This window comes from Alnus glutinosa, chromosome 8 (assembly GCF_958979055.1).
Source record: "Alnus glutinosa chromosome 8, dhAlnGlut1.1, whole genome shotgun sequence".
NCBI classification, from domain to species: domain Eukaryota; kingdom Viridiplantae; phylum Streptophyta; class Magnoliopsida; order Fagales; family Betulaceae; genus Alnus; species Alnus glutinosa.
The window spans coordinates 27,143,363-27,164,416 of record NC_084893.1 but is presented as its reverse complement, the minus strand read 5'-3'; the positions used below and the strand labels follow the sequence as shown (position 1 = coordinate 27,164,416).

Sequence of the window (21,054 nt, the reverse complement as noted above, 5' to 3'; positions counted from 1 at the left end):
AGACCCAACCACGTGCTGACCTGGCAGCATGAAATATTTAATATATAAATTTAAAAAAAAAAAAAAAAAAAAAAAAAAAAAAAAAAAAACCCAAAACTTGGAGCTCTTTCCCTTCGGCGCTGTGCAACATGAGATTAGAGTGCTTCTTTGACACAATGTAGCATACTAGGTCGTTGAATTTACAAACTCAACTTTTCTGCAGAACCAAAACAAAATTAAGAAATTCGTAGAGAAAATGAAAAAAACTCTCTCTAGAATGTTTCTTATTGAAAAACTGATAAAATTACTAAAGTTAAGTAGCCAAGCCGTCCTTATTAGGCTTAAATAGAAGTGGAGTTGCAACCCTAAAAAACAAATAACAAAATTAGCTTGCTATGACGTTAGCCAAACAAACATTAAGTTTGGTCAAATGAGATGAAACATCGCATTGGAACAACCCTAAGTTGAACGAACTTCAACCGAAGCTCTCAAAATTTAGTATTGACTGACATCATCCTTCGGCCGACCGAATCTCATTAAATAGATTTTTTCGTATTTCGGTCAACAAACATTTTTGTCCTAATAAACACTAAAATTTTCTTCACTAAAATTAGAAAATTTTCATGGAACACAAATTTGTGGCCCTTTGAATAGGTTTCAAATGCCATCATGTTTGTCTCCATATAATATTGGAATCGTAAGATAACAGATATAACCTTTTTATTATGACTATTTTGCTCGTAACTCGCATGCATCATTCTCTCTCTTTACAACTTCGCAATATTCAAATTTACTTTCAGAATTTTTGGAATAGTGGAGAGTCTTTAATTAAGTGTCACAGGTTGACTTTCATTCTCAGGCAGGGGTTGGGCCGAAATTCTATTTTTGTTTTTGATGAAAGTCGAAGCCGAGACGGGGCAAAGGTTACTCCTCGTTTTTGACATAATTCCAACCTGCTACTGCCTATATTTTTTTAAAACAAATATTGACTAAAACATTGTTTTATGATTTACTGATATTTATAAAAAAAAAAAAAAAAAAAAAAAAAAAAAAAAAAAAAACTCAAGTGCGGTCGTTTTGAGCCTTAATGTCCTATAAATTTGTTTCTTCCCAGTTGCAAAACCTAATCCCGGGTCGTTTGTCCGACTCCATAGACTCCACTCTCCAAATCCTGACTAATCTGAAAATCCTCCCCATGTCAAATCTTCACTCTCATTGCGCTGTTCGTCCAGACTCATATCCCCACTTGGAGGGTCCTTCCATTCTACCGATTTAATCAGATTTTTTAAAAAAAAAAATTATTTATTTATGTGTGATTTGATCTGTTTGATCTAACTGATCAAGTCAACCAACTACTGACTAAAGCTATGGATGTCATGGTCGACTCAGTTTCAACCGAGCATTCAGCTCTGTTCAGTTTGAGTTTTTTTTTTTTTTTTCTTCTTCACTTCCGACCCTATCGATTCAGAAGGGATTCACAGCAATTAGCTATCCAAATTTGGGCAACTAATGTAAAACAGTCCATATGAAGTTTAACTGCCCAAATAAATTTTGAATTTGTCTAATCAGTAATCACCAACCCGAGCAACCAGATCCGCGTGGAACCTCTCACATTAGCTGCCTAACGTCCTTCCCTGAACTTGGTTTCCCACCTTCCAGACAGAAGGGTTGATTTACACCCCAAAAATAAACAGTGAAACGTTCAGATGCAGATTTGAAACTGAATTCCAAACAAATCCCACATTTTATACTTTCTTATTGGAACTGCTAGCAATCCCTTCATCAAAACCTGTCCAAAGGGTAGTTATGCGCATACCCTACAAAGGAAAACAACAATATCATCCTCTTCAAATAGTCTGTCCTCCAAACATCAACATTTCCCATCACAAATTGAGGGAAATACATAGAAATTTTTTTTAAGGAGTATGGTGATTACTTATGCACAACTCTTGCACCACTCAAAAACAATACAAATTTGGAAGCTTTACAAGCTTTACGAGGCAGATGTTTACACTCGATGAGGATTAGGAAAGCAAATATAACCGTCTGAGATGGGTTAAGCAGCAAGAACATCTGTTGATCTAGAAGAGCTTGCCCTGCTGTTGGTTTCCACTTCTCATCATAGTACAGAATTCGTCGTAGTTGATCCTGCCATCCTGTAAGTCCAATAGAATTGAGTGCTAATGACTTACATTATCTGTATCAAGATAATAAAGATGACTTACATTATCTGTATCAACTTCGGATATTATTTCCCTGATCGTGTCATCATCACCCATTCCATATTCTTTCATGGCCGCCTCTAGTTCATCCCTGGTAATAAACCTGCAATAGAATTCCCCAAAAAACCTCTCAATATATTGATCATTGACTACACAAAAACTCGTTTACATTTGGATTATAATTAAACTTTAAGGGTGTTCCCTGACACAAGTTTGAAGTCAAAGATGACCAATCTACTTGATGCCATTCAATCAGTATGCCCTAATCCAAATCTTATCTGCAGAATTAACCTACTAACCCTGATTGATTCACCTCTACAAGATCTTAATTGTATTATCCATCAAAAGTTTATACCCATGTCAATTTGCGGTTTTAAATATCCAGATCCCCATGTCAATCACTGATAAAAAAAATATAAAGCACCTCCTGCGGGTAGTAATCCCAGGAAGATATATGAACACGTTATAGTACATAATAATTTTTCTGAATCATCCAGTAGTAAAGAATGTCAACTGTATTGTAGTAAGACTGTTAAAGAGCAAGTATGATAAGATGATATGATACAATTTTCTTGTTTTGCAGAATAAGCTGTCCAATAAGGTGTTTATTGTTTTCAGAGATTGAAAGAAATGACTCACCCGCTACTATCCTTATCAAAATATTGAAAAGCCTTGTAAAGATGATCATCTCTTTCTAGCTTGTGTCTATGCATTGTAGCAGTGATAAATTCAATGTAGTCAATGGACCCATCCCCGTCTACGTCAGCCTAAATGCAAAACCAACAATGTAAGTACAGTATGAAGCAAAAAGCATAAGCAGAGCAACAACAAAAATTGGAGTTCAACATCCTACAGCTTCCATGAGCTGCTGGACTTCAGTCTCTGAAAGCTTTGAGCCCAGCCGAGCCAACCCAGCCTTCAGTTCCTCATAGGTGATTGTGCCACTTTTATCGGTATCCATGTTTGTAAACATTGCCTTGAGCCCTTGGATTTCTTCCTCAGAAAGATTTTCAGCAATGACCTATAATTATTGGCATAGTTGATCAGTTTATTAGATGGGAAGCACAGTCAGATCCTTAGCTGCAATGGGACTTACAACTGGGCCATAGATTCATTGAGCATCCCAAAATAATTAATTTAGATATACAATCCAAGTTTCATCTATACACATGGTCACAATCACATTGAAGATTGAAATCCATGTATGTAGATTTCTGGATGTATATACCTTCAGTGCAAGTTTCTTTAGTTTGTTCATTGCTCTGAATTGCTTCATCCTGGAAAGGACGGCACTGTCTATTGGCTTGTCTGATGCTTCTCCATCTTCTCTAATCCATGGGTGCTCTAGATAAGCCACACAGTTTCAGATATCAGTCAGAAGAGAAATGTAATGACAGAATGACTGAGGAATGCCTTTTTATTGTTGACTGTAATGATAAAATGTCCAGAGTGTTATACTAAAGAATCATTAGAAGGTTTTATTGGTGAAGCAACATAAACATTTTTAATTTGAAAGTTCTAATAATCAACAAAGGTATATAATAGCTTAAGGGTGACACTGGTTGGCACAATATTTGATACGTGCACATGTCTTGTCATACTACCTCTTTTCAATTCTCAACCATGGGCATATCCAGGTCTCCTTTGGTTTAGAATTGAGAAAAAGAAAATGAAGTTGAAACTTTTGAGACCCATCATTTTCGGGGCACTTTCAGTCGCTGAAGGTGAACTCCAAAAAAAAAAAAAAGCCTTTTAAAGTGCTCACAACACATTTCATCATTTCAATTTTTCTTGAAAAAAAAAGGGTTCTCATAATACCAGATAGGCCCTTAGCTTCTATCAAAAAGGCTCATGGGTGTCGCAACTAAATTCTCTAACTCCTTGTATGACTTACAAAAAATATATATATAGACAAAAATTAGCTTTTTGACCTTGGTAAACTTGCGAATTAGCCAACCCTAAAGATTTTTCTCCTACTTATGTGTGTGTGTGTGTGTGTGTGTGTGTGTGTGTATATATATATATATATTGATGAGTAAATGATGTTCATTAAAACCAAAAGGGCGCCAAATACACAGAAAGTATACAAGAAAAGTACCTAACCAGCAAAAAGAAAAGTAAAAAAGAAGTCATGAAAACTAGAAGTATGAAAACAATCATAGACAGCCATCCACTGAAAAAGAGTATAGAAAAAGAAGGCCTTTCGCTCTGCCACTTAAGTACAGATGAGGCCTTTTCCAAGTAAAACAAGATATTACATATATGAGTCAAGCTACCATCGGGAAAATTAGTCATGAGATGACCTGCATCTTGAGGCATAATGATTAACTATATTAAGAGATGCATACCTAGAACCTGGACAGAAGTAATCCTTTTCTTTGGGTCCTGCGTTAGCATCTTCCGGACGAGGTCCTTGGCACTGTTTGATATAGATGGCCATGGACTACTTTCAAAGTCAATATCTCCTTCCAATATAGCATCAAATATCCCCTTCTCCGTCTCTGTAATATACATTAATTACAAATCATCAATTCCCCCCAGAAAAACAAAAGAGAACATATAGTTGTACAGGAAAAACATATTGAACAAAGAGCGGATCTATCATTTTTACCAGCCCAAAATGGAGGTACACCACTGAGTAATATATACAAGATAACTCCTGCACTCCAAATATCTATTTCTTTCCCATATCTGCGCCGAAGTACTTCAGGAGCAACATAATAAGCACTTCCCACTATATCCCGGTACACCTTTCCTGGCAAGAGTGAGTCATAAAAGATCTTAATGTCTACATTTCAAGCAAAAGCATATAAATTATAGTGAATTTTCTTTTCAATCAAATCTAACTTTTTTGAACAACCAGTACCCGAAAAACAGTTCTATGAGACTATACAGAAACAATACATGCCCATTATAGATTTAATACAACAAGAAATATGAAATATAGAGATGGGAGGTTCAGAGTTTCTATTAAGAAAAACAGTTCTATCTCAAATTTTACTTCCATGATTTCAGTCAGTCTCATAAAATATAATTTACAAACCGTGAAAGACCTCTCAAATTAGGGGCACCAGGGAAGCAGTGTGATCATAAACAGAAATTGAGCAATGTTAGGATTTAATTTTGGTGTGGCAAAAGTTAAAAACAGCTTCTATATAAAGTATATGAAAAAATCAACCATGGCTACTATTTTTTTTTTTTTTTCTTGAGTACCAATCATGGCTACTTAATAATATGTGAAGACCTGTTACTGGTTCGCCCGTTCTCTCCCTCCCCTCACCCTATGAGAAGTATCAAATATGCACATATTCATCTCATAACACACTCTTATCATTCTTCAAACTCCAAATATAGTAAAATCAATATGTCAGGAGGCAGAATATCAAAGTAAAACATGAAAGAAAATCCTGAAAAGGGTTGCATAAAAAAGTGATCCTGATATCAGAAATATAGTTGCATAGCTACTTGGTTTCTAAAATAGAATGAAGGCCGCTATAAAAGTTGGGAGAAAATTTTTGGGTCATCACAAGCGAAAAATGGCACAATAAATGCGTTAGTAATAAAGCAGATATGATTTTTTTTTTTTTTTTTTTTTTTTTATATAGATATAAAGCAGATATGATTAACTTGCTGGAAGTCAATTCTCATTTTCATTCCTGATGGAAAGACCACTCTACCTGCCACTGTTGAAGGTGAAGGTTTCGACTTTTCCAGTCAGGTTTTGAAAAACAGACCTAGCAACCGTCTAAATTGACGACAACAAATGTTCCACATTATTCTTTTACTTATGGGAGGAAAAAAATAAAAAGAAAGACAACCCGACTTATTCTTCTATTGAAGTCTTGCAACATCATATTCAATCCAGCTTCTAAATCAACACGCTTTGGAAATTCATTCATTGAATAAACTTTTGGCAGGAGTTGAAAATATTTATCAATATTTGATATTTACAAGCAACAAAACTCCAGAAGAACATATTTAAGATGGAAAAATACATGAAAAAAATTTCCTGAATAATTATCCGACCAACAAAAGATTTGAGTGCCTCTCATTCTAACATTCTCATGAAAAATACAAACCTCCAAGCAACTATTCAACTTTTCGTTCAATCATTAAACCTCGTGAACATGATGGGAGAATTCATTGAATTAAAAAATTACCTTCATCAATGAAGACCGACAACCCGAAATCCGTGGCCTTCAGAAGTGCACTCTCATCCTTGGCAGATAACAAAAAATTCTCAGGCTTAAGATCCCTATGCATCACGCCCATGAAGTGGCAGATATGCACAACATTAACAATTGCCCTGCATATTGAAGCAGCAGCCCTTTCACTGTAATGACCCTTAGCAATAATCCTATCAAAGAGCTCACCACCAGCGCATAGCTCCATAACAACATGCACTGATTGCTTATCCTCATAAGCGCCCTTAAACTCAACAATGTTGGGCTGCCCACTCAAATGCTGCATAATCTGAATCTCTCTCTTTATATCCTCCCTATCATTCTTACTAACAAGCTTCCTCTTGGATATAGACTTGCAAGCATACTGCCTGCCAGTTGAATTCTCAGTACAAAGATAAGTTACCCCAAATTGACCTCTACCCAATTCTTTGCCAATGCTATACAACTGCTTAACATCCTCATATGGTTTGCCAAGAATTGTATCTGGCCGGTGGACAGGCTTTGGGCTTGGAACCGGAAAAGATGGCCTTGACGCCGGCGGCGGGGCGGGCTGAGCCGGCTGGGCCCTCCTTTCAGGCAATTGGTGGGGTTGTTGGACTGGGGCTCTGGATTGGTGAACCACTTCATGGGTTTTTTGGTAGTGCATGCCAGAAGCACCTCCTGATCTGTAACCATTTTGTGTTGTCTCTGAAGTTTTGCCTTTGCTAAGACAAGCACCCATATCTTTCAATGACTAATTTTCAGGAAAGAGAGAAACTTTAAGGCTTGGATCAGAAATTAAGTTGACTTATCTGAGAAAAAGATGGAAAAGGAACAAGACCCAGATGACAAATCAGAAGGATTGTGCAGAAATATGCTGGATATTCAGGGGAAAAGTGGAGGAGAATTTTGGATCAAGAAACCTAGATGGGGTATCCAGAGAATGAATATGAAGAGGATGTGAAAAATAGACAAGTTTTGGATTGTTGTTTAATAAAAGTGGATCAGAGTCTTGGCTTTGAAGTTAGGAGCTTTGAGAGAAGTCCGATTAAGAAAGGATAAACTGGAACTCGGTCAATCACGCAATCAAGTTGAAAGGTTGAAATTTTGGGGACCTTACCCCCCAAGCAGAACTGATGAAGAGAGAGAGAGAGAGAGAGAGAGAGTGCTCTGTAAACAGTGCTCTGTAAATAAAGTTAGAAAAAGGAGCTGCAAACAAGTTTTCATATACATTTTCTTTTCATATTTATGTATTTACATTGATTTTTTATTATTATTTTATTTTATTTTATTTTTTGTATATTTACATTGATGTTGGTAAGATAAAGTTGGCAAGAACTCTAGTGCTTAAAAGGAAGTGATCTTTTTCAATTCACGAATTGGAAAATACTTATCAAATTTCAGTCATTATTTTGCAATTAAATTATTCAGATTTTATCGTATAAATATTTATTATATTTTAAAATGTAATAAATATTAAAGTGATAATATTGAGGTGATATAAATACCACAAACACTTATATTATTTGTGCAGAAAAATAATGTTACAATTCATACTTATTTAATAGACTCGTTTTATGTTCGTGACTTATTTTAATGAGTAATTCTAAATATTGCTTAATGTCTTTCTTGTGTTTTCGAGCATATGGCTTTAAAATCACTATTTGATCAAAATTCAATACTAATCTATCACAAATTCAATTATAATTTTAAAAGCCACACCAGTTTGTGGGTGACATGTAACATTACTCTGTTTTAGGTAGCTTCCCATGTCATTCAGTTAAAAAAAAAAAAAAAAAAAAAAAAAAAAAAAAAAAAAGTAATTTAAAACACGTATTGCATGCGGGTGTGAAATGGAAAGAGTAGCATTATTCTTAATAAAATGTGAAATAATGTGAAAATATTGAATAGACTTTCCTAAATAATTTGGGAATAATTTGTTTGTACAATAAATCGAAATTGTAAATTATGCAAGGAACAAAAAATAAATGCATTGGACGAAAATAGTTTGACCTGAGATTAATTTGCAACCCCTATTAATTTGGTTAACATATATATATATAGAGAGGATAAAAACTTCTAAAAATCTTAACATATATAAGTTTTATTTTTACTAATACAAAACAACTTTTGAGAGCTTATTTACATGAATATTAAACGTCAAAAAGCAAATTTATTTTATTGAAGAGAAATGGGTGAATGAGAAGGAGACTTTCATATCACTTCTTCGATCTCCACCGTGAGCATAGGGCTGGTAAAATGGGTTCACATGTCGGGTTTAGGCCAATTTATTTGACCTGTCAACCCGTTAAGGGTCAACTCTGAAATAACTTTTTTAGTTAAAACGGTCAGACCCTTCGACTCTAATACAATCAACTTAAATAACAGGTTGCCACAATACGATCCGTTTGACCTGTTTATTTTAGCGAGTTGTGTCGGGGTGACCCGACCCGTCTCACCATAACATGAAAATAATGGGTTCTTGAAGTTGGCTTTGAAGACATGATCCAAAGGACACCTGCTTATGTTGATGTTGATGGTGATGTTGTGATCTGTTTTTCCATTTGACAAAAGCTTATGCTTATGTTGCTGGTGATGTTATTATTTGTAATGAAAGTATGAAGAGCAAGACAACGTGAAGGCAAAAGAAGAGACTGAAGTGAAAAAGAGTGAAGAGTTCGAGAGTTTTTTTAAGTTCTACTCTTCTTTAGGTTTTAGAGTTTTTATATTTTTTTAAAGGAAAAAAAGAAAAAGAAAAAAGCACATGTCAAATGGTCAACTCAAGGGTCAAGTGGGTTGACCCGTTTGAAACGTTTATTAATAGTGTCATAAACGGGTTACCCGAACCTATTTATGCTAAACTCTAATTCTCTAACTTTATGACGGGTTCGTGGGTTATGTAAAAAATTGGCAACCCTACGTGAGCGTAGTCAGCATAAACACACCCCGAAAAATAGCCTATTTTGTTGTTTTCAAAACATAAAATACTATTGAGTTTGTTAAAATTTGTATTTTCTGTCTTTTTTTTTTTAAAAAAAATATTAACAAACAACTAAAAAAAACAAAACGCTCAAAAAAAAAAAATACAAAGCTAAGTTTCACATTCATGTCATATTATAACACTTTTACAACAACAAAAAACAAAAATACCCCCCACAAAACATATTAACAAACATAACTGTAACTAAAGTCGACGATTTTTTACACAATTAACAAATCAGATACAAAACGGATCAGTTAGAGTTGGCTTATATAGTCTTATACCCATACTTAAACATGACATAAACCCAACACGCGAACACAAATTGCCACCCTTTAATTATAACATTCTTTAAACACCTATCACATTTGTATTAAGATTGTGGAGCGATTACCGCCTCGGCTATCCGCCTGCCCAGTGAGTTAGGGGTGGATAGGCAAATACAATTTCCAATACCCAACCACCATTTGCAGGCAGATATCAAATTTTGAATAGTTGGTGGCGGATAATATATATATTTTACAACTACATCGTATTTGGATTTAATCCTAAAAACACGCCATTTTGTCTAATGAGATTAAGAAAAGAAAATAAAAAATCAAAAAGAAGAAAGAAAAGGAACAGTTTTTTTAAAATCATAATCCAATCAAGAGTCAATTATTTTTCTCCTTCTTTCTATCTTTTTTTTTTTCTTTTTTTTTTTCTTTGATGAGAAATGTATGATATCATCATTAACCAATCACTGATGACAAGTGACAACAGCAAGCAAATTCATTATCATCAACAAGAACGCGGATTCCCGAGCCAAAGCCACGCAGTCAACGTGGGGGCCGAAAGCTGTGGGGGGGAAAAGAAAGAGCCAACCAGCCATCATGTGTACCACGCGATTCACGCGCAGGTGAAAGTTTGAAACACAAACAACCGGCTTGTTTGGTAAAGAAATATCTTAAAAATAATTAATTTCAAAAAAAAAAAAAAAAAGTTGTAGTTATTGGATCATCATGTGACATGTCTACGGTGGTCACCAGTATTGGGCCACGTGGCCAGGTGGTGGGTGGCTGTCTAATCCCTGCGCAAACAAATGGGAAACGTGTACACTCGGTCTTAGATCTTTTTAATTTAATAACCCAGGCGGCCAAGCATATTAATAATAATAATAATAAAATGGAATATACGCGGTTTTGATAATGTGAGACACACGTCTTAACAATGTGTCTCCAATGGTTCCAAAAAAAAAACAATATGTCTCCAATAACCAACAACCACTGAAACTTCTTCAATCTTCAGGCCGGGAGTATCAGGACAATAATATATATATATATATATATATATATATATATTAAAAAAATGTTATAACGTGATATTAACATGAAAGTAATTTTTATTTTTTTTATTATTCTGTGATTGGAGTTATTTGTTAATGCTTTTAATTTATTACAAGCAACAAAAACATAGCTGGCAAGAAATATGGAAGGTTTTTTTTTTTTCTTTTTTCTTTTTTTTTTTTTCTTTTTTAAGGTTAACTTGGTTAACTTTTACAATTTTTGTAATTACTCTTCAAAGTTTAAAAATTTTCAATTTAGTGTATTGAACTTTCGGTTTTTTGTAATCTCACCCCTCATGTTAGGATTTGGGGTTAAATTAGACGGTCAAATAATAAAATGACATTTATACCCCTATAAAATTATTTAAAATTACGAATTATCTTAATTAAAAAATTATTTTTTTTTAAGAAAAAAATGAGTATTTTGAGAATTTCTAAGGCCTCAATTAAAATTTAACGAAAAATCATAATAGAGGAATAAAATTGTAAAAAATTGAAAATTCTATACACTAAATTGAGAATTTTGAAATTTTAAGAAGGTAATTGCAAAAGTAATAAAAGTTAAAGGATGGTTAAGCGAAATTTCTCCGATTTTTGTTTTTGGGTGAGTTAACCATGAAGATTGGTGTGGACCTTGTGATTTGGAAAAGGTTATGCTCTTTTCGACCTAATGGGTTGGATGAGGTACAAAGAATGCATGGCATGGAAGCTGCAGTATTTTTTCAAGTTTTTTTTTTTTTTTTTTTTTTTTTTTTTTTTTTGACATGTCCACACAAGAGGGGGAGGGGGGATTCGAACTAGTGACCTCCGCTTCATGAGGCGTGGTCCCCAACCGATTGAGCTATCTCTTGGGGGACAATATTTTTTTCAAGTTGTAATGGCAAAGTGTCTACCAATCACAAAATTTGCTTTTTTAAGTGGAAAGTTCCTTTTTTTAAAAATAAAAAATAAAAAAAATCAGTCGATTAGGTTAAGTCACATGATTCTCATAAGCCGTGAAAATTACATGTTTTAAAAACATATATCAGTTTAATAATCTTAATTGGAGAAATTTTTACCAATCTAATTTAAAGAGAACTTTGTACTTTTTAAGGGGGGAGGTGGAGATTTACATTCAGCCGTGTGAAAGGAAAAAAAAGGGGGAAAAGGTTTGCCTCCTTAAAAGAAGCTTCAATGTTTGTATCTTTCAATGAAAATAAAATTGCCACTTTACTTTAGAAAGAAAAAAGCCACAAGCTTCCAAATTCTACCTATAAAGGTTTTAACTGAAAAGATTAAATAATTAAAAAGAAGATGCTTCATCTTGTTTTCTTTTCAAATGACCTTTTGGATTAAGGATATGGATTAATCATTGAGGTACAATTATTAAGAATATCATATTATTCTTTACATTTATCGTCTTTCTTATTAGGATTTATTATTTTATTCCCATGCTTTATGTAGTCTAGAGCTTCTTGCTCATTACTTATTGTTTCTTTATAAATAGAGATTTATGTAATATTGTTACATGTATTAGTAATACTACTTTAATACAATGTAGTTCATTATATACTTCGGCTCTTTCTCTTCCGCTCTCTCTCCTTCATATATTTCTTCAATATATTTAACACCAATAAATAAGGATTTAAAACTCCGAGATTGGATTGGCTGATGCTCATCCAGTGCATGTATATATACAATTTAGGCTCTTCAATTGCTTTATTGAACCAAAAAATAAATAAAAATCACGTACTCATCACATGCTAAGAGACATGACAATTTTATAAACGGAATTGAAAGAAAATTCCGAGGAAATTTCTATTCCCCTCAAAAATAACCATCGCTTGTTCAATACTTAAAGTTGTCCAGCCACTTGATAACATACTAACGTGCTCACATAATAATTGGATTCACGCTCTTATCTATCCATCGACTCATTTGGATATTCCTTCGACAGATTCTCGTAAGTTCCAGCTTTCTGCAGTTCTTGTTATGGACCTCATTTGGCAGTCAAGGAATAAATTGATCCATGAAGGTACTTTGCCTAACCCAAGTCTTGCCATTCAACATCTTAGAGTTACCATACAATCTCATTACTTTGCATGGCAATATGTTGCTTTGTCCTCTCTTTGGCAACTACCTTTCTCTAGCTGTCTCAAAGGGAATTTTGATGTGGCCATCCGTGATAATTTTGCTGTGACAGCGGCTGTGATTAGTAATTCTTATGAGGATATCATTATTGCAGTGACTCAAAAGCTAAATGTCTCTGATGTCTTCATTGGTAAAACTTTTGCAGCATTTCTTGCTATCGGCTTGCTGCTTCTATGGGTACTAGAGATTTTCTGCTTGAAGAGGATGCTCTTCTAGTAATATTAGCTGTGAATCAGCCTCAAGCTTTTTTCCTCTTGGCATTTTGCTCATTTAATTTCAGATATTAGACTTGATCTTGCTACCTTTCATAGCTGGAGTGCTATGAAGGTTTCTAGAAGTGCTAATCTTCGAGCACATATTTTAGCTAAATGGGCCACTACTCACCTCGTATTTGGTAGCATTCCCACTGGATCTCCTATTCTTTCTTCCTTACAGATCAGGAATGGGAAGGATACACCTTTGTAACCCTTTCCTTATAAAATAAAAAAAAAAAAAAAAAAAAAAAAAAAAAAAAAACTGATAATCTGAAAGCATACATGCACCTGGAAACCAAATATCTCTGACTACTTGTCTACTTCACATGAACAAGCTTTATTTCTCAAGAAAGAATGGATTCCCAGGGGCCTGAACTCCTTACCAGAGGCTTAAAGGGACACCCTGTCCCTCCAGATATGGGAAGGTGTCTTTATGGCCGTGAGTAGGACAGGATGAGCTATCAACCAGAATCTTAATGGCTCCAGCCTCCAGGGTAGCTACTCATGAACTTCTATAAATTTCATGACTTAATTCCAGGATTTTTATACCCTGTTGATCATTTTAAGATCAGTCAATGCAGAAAACTATGGAAGACATGCTGTAGTTTTATTTTATTTTATTTTTTACAGCACCCAAGCCAAATCCATTAATAATAACCAAACATACTTGCCACCAAAAATATATCCTGCACACCAGAGTGAATAAGTAATGCACAATGGGAATAGGTTAGCCCCCAAGTAACACATTAAAGGAGTTTTGTTTTGGTTAACACAAAAATCTTTTCTTTTGGGTGAAAACCACCATGCAAATTTGTACTGTACTATTTGTAAAGAAACAAATCTAAACTGCTGAACAAGAGTTCAACAAATTATAACTTGATAACTAGGTTCCAAATCATAAACTAGTACATAAAGCTTCAAGGCCCTCAAGATTTTGATTTCTCCACAAGGATAATTCGACCATTCCATTCAGTCTCATCCATAGCTCTGATTGCTGCATCTGCATCTTCATCCCTTTCCAAGGATAAAAATCCAAACCCACGCGAATCCCCAGACCTTACATATAGAAAAAGGAAGTGAAAAAAAAAAAAATCAATTCACAGAAGAATAAAAGAGTAAAACACTATTCGTGTCAAAAGATTCAAATGCATCATTCTTAAAGCTCAGGTCTTACTTTGAACATTTACATTGTGATAACCACTTAGCCTAGCAAATGTTAGATTGATACAAGAATTGATCACAAAGATTCCTTTTGCAGACGTTCCAACTACTAAACATCTTCAATCTTCAAAACCAGGGATATGAAAACCTGCTCTCCATCTGTCAAGGTCCTTGTAGTTTGACCTTTTATCAAATCACTCCCTAGGGTTTAAAACGCATCAAATCACTCCTTAAGGTATGGACGGTTGTACCGTTATCAAATCAGTTAGATTTTTTGACGGTAAACAATGACATGTAGACAGATGGTCACTTCATATCAAATAACATTTTGACAAGTGTACATGTAGTTGAGTCATCACCAATTGTTTTTACCACATCATTTCGAAAATACCACAACAGAAACAAACAAATAAAAAAATAAAACAGAAAAAAAGGGTGTGGTTGGGGATGGCCGAACCACCCCAAAGGCTTTGATTAGGCTTCCTTTTAACGGATTTGATCAGCATGTCGTACCTGCAGCCCTGCTGAATTCGACCTTTTATCAGCAGGTTGGGTAGCAGTAAGGTCCCAACCACACTTCCTTTTTTTTATTATTATTATTTTTTTTTAATGTGGCATTTTTAAAATTACATGGCGAAGTTAATTGGTATTGACTCAAAGACATGTACGCGTGTCAAATGTTATTGGATATGATGTGGCCATCGTCCTACATATCATTGCCTACCGTTAAAAAATCAGAGAGTGATTTGATAATGGTGCATACCTTAAGAAGTGTTTTGATGAGTTTTAAACTCTAGAGGGCGATTTGATAAAGGCCAAACAATAGGGACCTCTACAGTATTTTTCTCTGAAGAATATCATATAGAGTAGTCAATTGTTGTAGCTAGAACAAATATAATGGTACTCACGGATTTGGCTTGAACTGTTTGCCCATCACACAGTTCAAGCTTTTTTACTTTCTTCTGAATTCAATTTTGGGGCTAACATATGTGTTTCATGAAACTTCAAAAAAGCTCTCCATTCATGTTGAGAACAACTTTCTATAGCATAAAACTTCACTTGGTATAAGAAAAATCAGATTTTAGACTCCTAATAGCCAACCAGCGTACAATTAATTAAAATAGGAAGGTGTGTAGTGATAATCATTTTGCAGATTGGAGTTGAAAATTAAAAAAGAAACTCCAAAATGTCCTTGTCAGCAGATCTAAATAAACTCTTTCAATAAATATAAAATTGCATCACATATTTACCTCTTGTCTCGAACAATACGAACATCTCGTACGCGACCAAACGTAGAAAATTTTCTTTCCAAATCTCTCTCTGTAGTCAAAAAACTAAAACCTGCAACAAACAAATTTCTACCTGGTAACCCCACTCCAGTGGTCCTATTACGGGGCGGTGACCAGGGTCTTCTTCTAGCGGACCGATGATGAGGATGATCTCCAAAAGGAGGAGATCTTCGTCTTGGAGAAAACCTTTTCCTGTTCACCAAAAGAATGTAACATTATGATATAAACTCACACCCTCAGTTTGAGAATTAAAAATAATAATAGTAATAATTCATAGTGGAACAAACTATTGGGTATTGAACATTTATAAACCTCAATTAAAAAAAATATTGACCTTAATGGTTATAAATTCACCTTGGGGATCTATAATGAGCACTTGAGTATGGGGACCTTGATCGAGATCTGTCATGATGTTTTCTCTTGTAATCCCTTTGCCGAATGGGTAACCTTGACACTGATCTGTCCCGTCTTCGATCAAATGAGGGTGAGTAACTGGTTTTTCGTGATGCAGATATGCCCTTCCGAGAAGAATCATCCTTATGCCTGGACCTTGGTGGAGAAATAGAAACTTTTCTAGCAGGAGATATCTGATCCTGGGATGGAAGCCCCTTATTTAGGCCTTTCCTTTTAGGTGAAGAATGTTTCTGCCTTTGTGATCTAGGTGAATATGATGGGTCCTGAAACACTTGTTGGGAAGACAGTGGCTTATGACCACTGGGTGATTGGTGAATGCAAGGAGACCTTTTAGGAGAAACCGGCATCCGTCTCTCCATCACAGATGATATTGATCGTTTGGGAGTTCTCATGGGAGATTGCATGCCAGAATGGAGCATGTCAGGCTTTGTGTTCTCAGTTTGTGAGTTTATGGGGTTGTAGAAGTTTCCATTCTTAGGTTCATTTTTGCACCAGAGTGGCCTCGGGGAAGATAACAAGTGTACTGTATCACTACCTTCCCCTTCTATCTCATTATAGACAGATGGCATACCTAGGTCAGAATCTCTCTCCATTTGTTCTCCCCGGTTGCCCTCTGCCAACAGAGGAGACTCCTGTGAATGAGCAGAATCTTGAGTTCCCTTATTACTAAAAGTTTGTGCCTTTAAATGAGAGGAGTTAAGAAAATTACTGCCATGCAATTCATCCATCTCACCTTGGTAATGGTTGTTCTTGAGTGGAGACTGAATCCTCTCATGATCATAGTCAAATTGCGTACTCCCAACATCATCATGATCAAATTCATCTGGCACAGGATAGGATTTTTCATGAGAAGGTTTTGAAATGTCATATGCGAAATCTGCAGGCAGTGAGGGGGGACCCAGTTTCTCATGCTGATTCATATCCACATTAAACTCACCATTTCTTGCTAGATTATCATCAACATGATCTTGAACCTTTTTTTCTTCATCAATTGAAAAGCTAAGGTCTAATTCTCCCACCAAAGGAGAATCGTCATTTTCATAATGATCACTCATTTTAATTCCCTTCTTGGAACAACCCAAATTGATCCCTGCATAGAAATTCAACTAGAATAATAAATAAATACTGTGGATAGTCTATGCATGTAAAGAAAGAATAATGTTCAAATTCCATCATAGTATCCTCTAGACTATTTCAATGCAATCTTGAGCCTAATCAAAGAGGAAGATAAAGCAATCTATATTACAACATCCGGAGACAGTTCAAGTCAAAATCTAGAGAATGAAAATATAGTCAAACCAATGAATTTTAAAGACACTTTTATAATTAGATATTAAAAGATCACTTTGTGCAGTAAAGCATAACAATATACAAATGGATAACTTGTATATACAATCCATACAAAATGTCGAGGCATCATCACCCCCACCTACTTAATCCTCTTCACCTCAAAGAAAAGTTACCAAGAGCTTCCCATGTATGACAAAACTACCATGTTTAAATCAGGTTGCATGGGATGCATGTATAAGTTGCTCATAAGATCAACATCTACCAAATGCCAGTGAGCAGTCAATTTGAACTGAATTAACATAATTTCTCAATTCTCACTGATTGTTCAGAATCTTTGTATTGGCTTTTCCCTGTGAGGGAAGCCAGAAAGGCGATTCCCAGTAAGAGTACTTTTTGTAAGGTGTTAGGAAAAATATGTGTTTGTAACAAATATGAATATCCAACATTTTATTAATACACATGGACTGAGGATGCTAATACCCCCCATCATGGGAGTTCACAGAACTTTTTGCCAAATCTGCTTTTCAAATCTTTTGAAGTGTGCTCCATGGCCACTGACCCTGAAAGTGCTGCAAAACAAGGCACCAAACACTCATGTTGATGCCAACATGAGGTTCCTGGACAGGCAGCAGGGACCAGGGACTTAACCTACGTAAAAGTAATGCTTCTAAAAAAGGATTTCTCATTGAATTGCTAGTACTATGACCCTCATCCCAAATGCCAGCTGGGAAACTAGCAGCAGCCATCCAAGCCCTAAAAAATGGCTGTAACCTTGCAGCCTATTTTGTGGCAGAGTGTCACCATTGTGATCTGCCAAATAATATGTTATAAGCCTGATACTAAAAAGACCCAACTTCCGTAACTCGGAACAAAGATGTAACTTGCACTGAGGCAACCGGTTTTAAGCACAACTATACTAAGACAACAACTTCCTTGCTTATGTATCCATCACTCTCAAATTTCTCATCTCAGCACTTAAATTATGGTATCCATTGCATCATCCCATTAGTCTAATACATCTTCAATAATCTCAAACAATTCACACACACATTGATTGGTGAGTTATGACTTCACCCTCCATACCGTTCTTACAAGGGGAGGAAGTGCCATCTGAGCTGGAGCTTTGGCCATAGAATTCACATATATCTACATGCTCAACCTTCTCATCATATTCCTAGAAACCATAACTCATTCTTTCAACATAACTTTAGCAAAGGATACACTTTTGCAACCCATGGCATTTTTCATTGACATTGACAAGACCATGTCCTTTTATAAGTTAGTTTCGATGCCCAACTCTTCACAAAAGTATTCTCACTCGAACATGATAACTAAGGCAACTTTCCTCCATATAAAGGGCACTAAGATGTCCCATTCGTAAGCAATTTCATACAAGTTACAGACTAAGGTTTCAGGAATTTCCAGCTCAAACCTTAACAGACTTATTTACGTATGCACGCATGACGCATGTATGAATTTATGTATGTACAACTATCACAAAAACCAACCATATTATAAATCCTACACCGGTGATTATTGGACTGCTGAAGCATTATCTTCAAATTCCAGCTCCTGGGTATTGATGCCTATACGAAGATTTCCTCTTACAACTCCAAAGTTTTAATATTTACAATCAAAAACTTGCACCAGACCATTTTGTCTTCCATTAAGCTTTCAAATACAAATTAAACCCACATATTAATAAAACGAACAAACACCCAGAGGCTGACACTTGAAAAAAGATATTCTTTTTAATGGAATTAGAACTGATTTCTTCATTTTAGTTTGGAAAAACAAATTTATGTGCTTCACCATCCAACTCCAGGTAAACTGTTTTTTCATCAGACCAAAAAAAAAAAAATAAATAAAAAAAATTCAAGCAGTTTAAGCACACGGAGAGAGAGATTACCTTCTTTTTTTCTGGGTGAAAATCTTTCTGCCCGCACTTGTACGACTGTACGAGTGACTGATTTCACGGAGGTCGTTAATGGTTTTCAGAACGAAAAGGAAAATACAGAATATAAACAGATAAAACAATGAGATTAAGAGAGAGAGAAAAAAAAAAAAACAAAAAAAAATTGTTTATTTTTTATAACCACAAGGAACCGTCGTCGCTTTTCCCTATCAACCGTTGTCGTTTAAGGTTCTAGATTGATTGTGATATCTAATTGAAGATTTTCCAAAAAAAAAAAAAAAAAAAAAAAAAGGAAGAAAATATCAACAAATATTTTATAAAGTTGGATAAGATGAGTTTGAAATAGGAAAACAGAAAATGCATCCTCATGGGCTTTGGCTTTGGATAGGAGCTTGATGGGCTTTAGGGCTGTGGTAATAGGCCAGATTAGCAGTCCCAACAAAAAAAAAAAAAATAAACAACAACAACAACAACGTCAACAACAAATTGAGTAAGAAGAATTTTAGTCTATTAAATTAACGTATGTTCTTAAAACATATGATTATCACATTTATTTAAAATTGCATGTGAAAATCAGATGTTATGTTCATTTTATTAAATATGCATGCATGTAAGATCATGTCCTCTAAGAAGCATATGTCAGTTTAATAAACTAGGTTGAAAGAATTTTTTCCATTCCAATTTAGAAGAAAACTTTATCACCGTAAAAAAGCATTAGATTCTTATGGGTTTTGATTAGTTTAATCAATGAAATGTATCCATTCATATATAGAGAGAGAGATAGAAAAAAAAATCTCACTAAACTGATATGGCAGGGTGTAATAATATTTGGACCGGCCATTATTAAAAAAGAAAAAAAAAAAATCTAATGACTACTAGATGCTGCTACATTAGTTAGGTGAAATATTTGTCAAAGTTTGACGTGGTATATAGCATTACTCGTGTGTGTGGATATATATATATATATATATATATATATATATATATATATATATATAGAGAGAGAGAGAGAGAGAGAGAGAGAGAGAGATGTAAGATTATCTCATCTGCCTAAAATGTATATAAATTTGGTGCAACAGACAAAAAAAGAGTAAAGTGATGCAGTTGGCTGTGCATTTTGAGTGGTTTTCAGTATTGGGTGATATCTTATGCCAAGTTTAGAAGTGGTTGATTCAAAGCATTTATGAGTGAAGCCTTTGGATAATCTGTTTTGGCAAAAGATCACAGCAGCTTTCAGAATTGTATAACTTAATATCTTGGTTAAAATACCAAAGAAGATATTGGAGTAGTAATGAGGTTCTGCAGACGTGCCAAAGTAGGCCAAAAGATCGAGCTACATCTGCCCATTAATGGATGCAATTAAAGCACCACTTGCTCCACACACAACACATATACTTAATGCCCCATGATCTTCCAATTTTCAAAATTCTCAGCCCACAGAACCACCATTCTGCAGCACCTGGTTTTCTTTCCAGTTTTCCTCTTTTTCTTTGGCCTGCAATTGCCACCCCCCACCTTGCTTCTTTACCAACAAGCAAGTGTAAGGTGGCTATTTAATTTGGTAGAGGCTTAGTCACCATCTATAGCCCTGGGGTTCAATTCCCACTTCTGACACCAAATCTTAGATAGTTGAGTAATATGCCAGAAGATTTAGAGCTGATGGAACGCAAAAAAAACCACTTTTTTTCTTATAATCGGCTTAAACTTGTGTGATAAGTTTTATCTTAGGTAGTTAACTAATACACAGTAAGTTTTAGAGCTGACGGAACGCACAAAAATTTAACTTTTTTCTATCGGTTTAAACTTGTGCGATAAACTTTATCTTAGTATAAGAACAATTATTTTGAGTTCGAACATTTTTTCCGTCATTTATCATCGAATCTTATGAGACTCTTCTTTCCTTTTTCTTCTTTTTTCTTTTTCACAGAGTAAC

General features: G+C 35.0%; 2 protein-coding genes across 3 annotated transcripts; both read right to left on the bottom strand.

Moving 5' to 3' along the window:
- Nucleotides 1–1,704: 1,704 nt before the first annotated feature.
- On the bottom strand, nt 1,705–7,556 carry LOC133874970 (calcium-dependent protein kinase 2). Its single transcript, XM_062312925.1, has 8 exons — nt 6,362–7,556; nt 4,813–4,956; nt 4,550–4,702; nt 3,430–3,545; nt 3,055–3,222; nt 2,841–2,968; nt 2,205–2,304; nt 1,705–2,135 (listed from the first exon to the last, which is right to left on the bottom strand). Exons 1-8 carry the CDS (start codon nt 7,104–7,106, stop codon nt 2,061–2,063), a joined length of 1,629 nt encoding a protein of 542 aa, XP_062168909.1. The 5' UTR covers nt 7,107–7,556; the 3' UTR covers nt 1,705–2,060.
- Nucleotides 7,557–13,779: 6,223 nt separating this feature from the next.
- LOC133876029 (serine/arginine-rich splicing factor SR45a-like) lies at nt 13,780–19,260 on the bottom strand. Of its 2 annotated transcripts, none has more exons than XM_062314333.1 (4): nt 19,116–19,260; nt 15,857–17,006; nt 15,464–15,694; nt 13,780–14,108 (listed from the first exon to the last, which is right to left on the bottom strand). In XM_062314333.1, the coding sequence occupies exons 2-4, from the start codon at nt 16,969–16,971 to the stop codon at nt 13,979–13,981; spliced, it is 1,476 nt and encodes a 491-aa protein (XP_062170317.1). In that variant the 5' UTR covers nt 16,972–17,006; nt 19,116–19,260; the 3' UTR covers nt 13,780–13,978. The 2 variants fall into 2 exon arrangements, with proteins under 2 accessions (XP_062170317.1, XP_062170318.1); XM_062314334.1 differs by lacking the exon at nt 19,116–19,260 and having other exon boundaries at nt 15,857–16,548; nt 16,650–16,778.
- Nucleotides 19,261–21,054: the final 1,794 nt, after the last annotated feature.